Raw genomic sequence first — 7,162 nt, 5'->3', positions numbered from 1 at the left:
CTTGTTTTAGTTGAAAATTTCTCTCGCTCTAAGCTTGTTGGGGTGTAATTCTTAGCGAAAATTAGGTCGATATTTCGTCAAAAACTAGAGATGGCAATGGATTCTCCATTGTAACTCCCAGACCGCGTCTGGGTTTCTAGCCCTGGCTTCCGTCAGAGACTCCGTTGCAAGATTAGACGGAAGCTCATGCACAATAGATCGTGTCGTCTGCGTTATAAGACACTCCAAACCCCCCACCCTCGATTTTAGGTATGTGAGTAAGAACTACATAGAAGACGGTTAAGCTGGAAGTGGTCCATCTTTCTACGTGTGGATTTTGTTACTTTTTGGTCTCGCTAGACTTTGTAAAAGATATTTTTCGATGTTAACGTTGATTCCTTCCTTCTAACGTCCCAATTTTTGCCGCTTCCTGGCTATAAAGTAACAAAGGGAATCGGCAAAAAAATGTTTCAGTAAGAAACTAGATCTTAGCTATTAACTTGATATTATTATACACATTTGTAATTATCATGTTATTGTTTTCAAGTATTGCTATCAAAGTATATTAAAAAAGATTTTTAGCAAGAATGCTGATTTTATTTAAATGGTCATAGAAACTTCTACTTAATTGTAGATCTTAATCTTATCTTTAGTAGTGTTAGGCCTAGGGCAAACGTCAAACGTCGAACTTTCCATGCACCGAACTCATTAAAAACAATGTATATCAGGTGATAATGAGGCGGCAATCTTTGATGTAATTAAGTTCGGTGCATGGAAAGTTCGACGTTTGCCCTTGGCCTTAGTGATTGTGGATAACGAAGCTACAAGCATGCGTAGACCTGTTACTCGCTCAAGGAGCCAAGCATTAGTGTACCCAGAGCTCCTACGAAGACGAGGAGCTCTGGGTACGAGAATGTGAGCCAAGTTTTTTGAAAGCCATCACAGCATTGCGCGCGTCTCTGAATTAACAAAATCACTCAACTAAAAAACAAATAAACAATGAAATAATAATAATTATTATTATACAGCTTCTCATTAATCCCATATAGGTAACTGTCCAATTATTCTCTTAATTGGACAGGTCTTGTTGATATGGGATTAATTAGGCACCTATATAATTAATAGGTAATGGGATTTCATGCTCCCCAATCAAGAAATAATTAAACTTGAAAAATTCCTCTGACTGCCAAATTGGACTCGGCCTATGGCCTCATTCAATTTTGGAAGTCCTCGGAATTTTCCTCGTCCAATTATTTCTTAATTGGACAGCATGGAGTCCTATTACATATACTAATAATAATGATGATGATGATGATGATAAAGAAAAAACCAAAGTCCTCAAAGTTAATGTAGCTCTTTAATAATTGAATATTTTAATTTTTAGATAATTATTTCTAAACATTTTTAAAAATTACAAGAAAATTTTTCTTGTTTTTTCTTTTGCTATCTTAAGGTGGCTGCCTACTTTTGAACGTTCGATTTGAGCCCACGATGTGCGCGCGCTCAAAAACCGCTGAAAAATCTACAAGATTTTATTGAAGAACCATACGCGTTTTGAGCTTCAACTAGGCAAAACCCTCAAATTTTGCACGGGACTCTATATTTTTTGATAGCTCATTCGAAAAAACTCCTAAAAATCTAGGTTATATCAACATTTTAGGAAAAGTTTAAATCAGGAACACGTGAAAAAATAGATTTTTGTAGGGATTTTTGTTCAACTTTATGAGATTTTTTAAGAGCACCGAAGCTACAAAATAGGACAAATCAATGTATCTCTCTGTCTTTTTGTCGAAAATTTCCATGTATTATTGTAGAAGGATTGACTAGCCTTCGTTCGTGCAATCATATAGTCTGCAAATAACTATTATCTTATGAATCTTAATTTTTTTCTTATCACTTCCGGTGGCGCAATTTTTACTCCAAAAGCTCGTGCGTAGGCTTCCATTAAATGCTGATTATCTCAAAAACAAGCTCGGGACACCCTATTTTTCTTTCCAGATTTGGAATCAGCATTAAATTTCAATTCGGAAAATCGAAGTTTTAAAAAAAGCTTAAATCAATTTCCAAAAGTAGGCAGTCACCTTAACTAACATGGCAGCCTTGTTTCGTCCTATTTTTCAGGTTCGTGTACATCATCATAATGTGCATGCAAAATTACGAAAAACTTGAAAAAAAATTGCTTAGAAAAATTCTCAGTTATTTTTTCCATTTTATTAAAAGTAGCTTTAGTTGCAGAAAATAGCCTGGAATGTTAAATTCACTCTCTTAGTTGCGAAGTCTGTCGGGCTAGAGTGATTCTAGTTGGTCTGTGAAACGAAGTTATTCCCTATAGTATTATTTCTTTGCTTAACGGTTGCAGTAAAAAATAATTTGTCTGAAATTGGAAAATATTACTCCAAAGGTAAAGAGGTCTATTAGTATCTAACAATCAAAAGAAAAAAACAAAACTACGTGTTGTCTGTACTATGTAGTGTATCAAATTGTTATGAATATCATTACAAATTACTTTAATTTATTAAATATGTGCTTGGAAATTATCGATATCTTAATTTCACGGCTTAGTTGAGCAGGATTTTGAATGAGTAGGGGTCAAAATTTTGTAAACTTGCAATGGTCGTATCGCCGGCTTTCTGCAAAGCCGTAGGACTAAAGAAATTTAACAAAACCAATGGTAAGCTATGTCGATGGTATGTATACCAGAATTTTTTATATACGGTATCATGTACCGTATACGTGCGGTAAGACAAATACCGTATAATTCCCACTACTCTTTCAGCTACTTTTTCCCGCTAACTTATATACTTATTTCAATAAAGTTAATAGTCGCCTGAAATGCTCCAAAGCTGAGATTGGCAATAATTGAGGGGTAAATAATTTTACATGTTTAGACCGCTTAATAATTATGGACGGATTTGAGATCTTTTACCAGTAACATCTAACCTCCTGTAAGCATCCTCAAGATGCAGGTTGTTTAAAGGAGCTTTAATTGCTTGATTTAAAATATTTCCCATAATCCTCAGCAGTCTCAGCTTTCTAGGTTTTTCTTGGTGACCAACTTTATTTAACTAAGTATATACATTCAATGTCATTAACGTTGTCCACCGAAAAAAGACATTTAGATATTTACACATTTAGACTAAAAGAAATATCACGTGTTTCCTCGAACGTTCTGTCATAAAACAAACGCTGAAATACAATTCTCCATCTTAAATCCTCACTAAATGGTCGGGGCATTCTGGATTTTCGAAACAAGTGATATATCTTTTAGTCTAAATGTGTAAATGTGTAAATGTCTTTTTTCGGTGGACAACGTTAATGACATTGACCATACAAGAAGCTGTGATTCGATGAATTGTATGGAAGAGAACAAACAGTACTTCTAGGGCTGTAAGAAGACACGTTTTCTGGTTCATATGAAAAATTCTTTCAACACTGTACCAGTTCCCTTTTATTCATCTAAAGGCTCTACCTTGATTCGCTTTGTACTGGCCACGCTTTCATTTTGACAGGCGATTTCACTCAAGGCACTGTCATATTCCGTCAGTTTTCTTTTCACCTCGGAACAATGTTCATTACGAATTTCGATAGTTTTGAGCGACTGTTCTGACAGACTTTCTAATTCTAAAATCTTGGCGTCAAGGAACTTCAAACGCTTGTTCGGCTCGATTCTAGACTTCTCCAGCTCTTCAAGCCTTTGTAGAAGCTTTCTTCTTTCTCGTTCTTTGAGTTGATCTTCCTCAATGATTGCATCTCGCTCGTCTTTATATTCGCTCAACAACAGACAACATCGACTCCCTTTTTTCTCCACTTCTCTCATTTGTTTGGTATAATCGAGGAGATAGGTTTCCAGTTTTTGTCGTTTGTCTTTGAGCCTTGCTTCGAGTAGTGTCACCACATCGTCCTCTTCCTTTATCAGCTTCATGAGTGGACTACATGTTCTACAGTAACAAGCATTGTTGCCACCATGTTGGCATGAAGGACTAACTGATTGAAACTGTGGGTCACTCGCTTTTCTTGTTTCTGCAGAGCTACGGAGACTAGCGGTTGTTACCCCGATGCGTTCGCTACGCTCCTTACTACCAGTAGACTTTCGCCGTGTTTCAGATCTCTGCCTCACTTGATGTGAAATGTAAGCCAACGAATGTTGATCAAACTCGAGCTGCTCGCTTCCATCACCTCCTCCTGGAGAACCAATGACATCTTGATTGACTCTATTGACCGATAAATCCTCCGTATCTATGGCAACGACGTTGGTTAAATTCACTGATATCATTCCAGCAATGTTGACATCCATTTTTTGATCCGTGCCGCTTGGAGAATGCCTGGATGACGGACTGTCAGAATCCTGATGAAAGATCAATTCAGGGGAAGAACTGGTTTGCTTATTTCCATCACCAACACCACTCGCCATGCACGCAGTTGTGGAACTCGTTGAAGAAGCTGATGAATCCACTTCGAGAGTCTCAACTTCATTTGTCTCCTCGCAGACAATTCTTTCATTTCTGGACTGAGTCGATTTGCTTTCTGACCGAGTGTGTGGTTTTTTCGATCTCTGTCTTGGCCGCGACGTTTGGATCTTTGTAGGTCTTCCAAAGCTTGGGTCCCATTCACCAATATGTAAGTCAACAGAAAATGAAGTTGCGGAATGATCAGCACCTTGGTCGTCAGTGGAGCCGAGCTCCTTGGCTACGGAATACGTCTGGCTGTTAATAGCGATATCAAAAGCGCTTTTGCCTTCCTTATTCAAGCAGTTTTTATCGAGAACATGGTTAAATCGCCTGATCACATAACGCATTATATTAAAAGAAGCGTTCCTCCTGGCAAGAATGTGCAGTATTGTCTCAGAATTATTATTTTTATAGTTCAAGACTGAAGAAGTGTCTGAGCTTTTAGCCGAACTTTTATCTCCTGTCAGGCTTCTCAACATTGTAACCATACAGTTCTCAAAATACTCTAGTTCAGAGGTGGTCCCCTCTTGGCTGATAATCAGCTTTGCGCAAGTATGGAAGGGAGTATTGCCTTCGTTGTCTTGGATTGTTAACAGGTCTGGACAGCTGCCCATCAAAAGAGAGAGCAGATGAGAAAATAAGGTAAAAATCTCGCGTGCACTCATACCATCTAGCTGCTTGATTGAGTACAAGCATTTCAGCATCCGGTGAACTGCACTCTCGCCTGTTCGATCGCAAACAGCATTGGTACGAAAATTCATCTTGATAAGCCATTCCAGTGCAAAATCCTTTCCCAAGACTGTGGCCCAGTGAATGAGAGGGGTCTGGAACTCTATCAAGGGGTCTACGACATTAGCATGTGGGTTCCAGCCCTCTTGGAGAGCCTGGAAGAGAGACTGCTTTAAGCTGGCTAATCCTTTAATCATGCGCTTGTTGTCAGGACAGGTGACAAGACACACGATCAGCTCACAATGCTTGACGGAACAGGTTTTCTTGCAGAAGGGTGTGTGCCCTGGCTGACACTGGGTGATTTCCATGACCTAGTAGAAAAAAGCATTGGATTAGTTTGTGATATTTTTCTAATGTTGATCAGCAGAAATGGACTGTACCCTCCCCTCCCTTCTATCTTCTTCCCTCCGGTTCACAACCACAGGAAGCCCAACGCAGCCTTTATGCAAAATGTACTTCAATGGGAAATGCAATCAGATAAGAATTATATCTATCGTGGATATAACTATAAATATAAATATAAATAAAAGTGGTTATAAGTTGAGGTTGGACTTGGTGTCTTCATAGATTAACTGTATTTCATCAGGTCCATTCCAAAATTATAGAAGCTATTGTTTAGTCAATCATATTTGAGAATGGTACATGGATTGGAATTTATAAAACATTCATGGACAATGAATGACTTAATAATTACAGCTGAAATGCTTTTGCAATCACAACTGTGAATAACCACACTTTTAGGCCTTCTTATGGGAATAGCTTGAAGCGAGTCTCCAAGTGGCAAGTTAAATATTTTCCATATTCACTGAGCCTGGGTTGAATAATTGTTTTGGAATAATAATTTTAGACTTGAATATCAGAGAAAAGCCAAAACTCCGAGGATAAAAAATTTTCTTTAGCATTTCTTCTGCTCTCTGGCAAACTTTGGAAACCTCTTAATAGTCCAGTTTCGAATTCCAAATTACCGCTGTGTTCCTTGATTACAGACTCATTTGCACAGGCTTAGCCTCGAATCAGTGTTAAATATTCACAAATACCAACGGTAAAGTAAAGAATGCACAACTTCAACAATACAAACACTTTGAAACTCAACGGACCTTGACTGGAACACGTGAATATTCTTCACAAAATCGAGGCTAACCCTGTGCAAATGAGTCTGTAATCAAGAAACACAGCGGTAATTTGGAATTCGAAAAGGGTCTAGTACACTCTCTCAGTAATATATCATGTCATAATCACTGGTCGCTTGACAAATCATATATACCACACAAGACTCTATATTCCAGTCTAAAATTATACTAAACATGTATATTCCATTGGGAAAACTACTCATTTGATACAGCAGTAATACAAGCAATTAGGGTAAACTTTTCAGGTTGGGTTTCCTGTGTGTTCTTCCTTTTCTACAGTGTGTCCCTAACTGGATCCCTGTTATTAGTAGCTTCATTCAGATTATCTCTGAATCTTTATCCCTAAAGCAAACCAACAACGTTTTTCCTAAACGCTTAATCTTGGCTTTCACTAAAAACTGACCAAGTTATTCTTTTATCTTCCTTATGTTAACTTAATACGTATAATCTTACGTATACTGTTATCGTGTTTATTATCATCCCTTATCCCTAACACTCTTTACACGGTCTCATATATAGCTTATTTATTGACTTTCGATCGCTTTATTTTGCTAATAAACTTATATATTCAAAAAGAAAAGAAAGGCCTAGTACTAGATATCAAGAAGAAAGCTAAGGAGAGATTACGGCGACAACTGCCCAAGGGCTGATTGTCGATCAAGATGGACGAACAACACCAAGGTGACAAAAAAAAGAAATGACAAAAAATAAAGCTTTTTAATCAAAGATACAATGAAAATACTAAACTTACCATTAATGTAAATCCTATAAATCTTTTTTCTTGCTTTGATTCCAAGGAAAACTTGAATTTCAGCCAATTTTGACAAGTTAAAATCTTTCAACTCAGTGTTCTTTGAAATCAATAAATACGCCAGC

The 7,162-nt window shown here is 37.4% G+C and overlaps 1 protein-coding gene across 1 annotated transcript; it reads right to left on the bottom strand.

Moving 5' to 3' along the window:
* Window positions 1–1,317: 1,317 nt before the first annotated feature.
* On the bottom strand, window positions 1,318–7,149 carry LOC148909693 (uncharacterized). The gene is made up of 2 exons (XM_089033445.1): window positions 7,038–7,149; window positions 1,318–5,467 (listed from the first exon to the last, which is right to left on the bottom strand). The coding sequence occupies exons 1-2, from the start codon at window positions 7,038–7,040 to the stop codon at window positions 3,428–3,430; spliced, it is 2,043 nt and encodes a 680-aa protein (XP_088889571.1). The 5' UTR covers window positions 7,041–7,149; the 3' UTR covers window positions 1,318–3,427.
* Window positions 7,150–7,162: the final 13 nt, after the last annotated feature.

This window comes from Actinia tenebrosa, unplaced genomic scaffold (genome assembly GCF_029948245.1).
Source record: "Actinia tenebrosa isolate PJP-AT-01 unplaced genomic scaffold, QUT_ActTen_1.0 PGA_scaffold1__47_contigs__length_23844297, whole genome shotgun sequence".
In the NCBI taxonomy this organism is placed as follows: Eukaryota; Metazoa; Cnidaria; class Anthozoa; order Actiniaria; family Actiniidae; genus Actinia; species Actinia tenebrosa.
The sequence above is the reverse complement of the archived record's forward strand: the minus strand, read 5'-3'. Positions and strand labels throughout refer to the sequence as shown.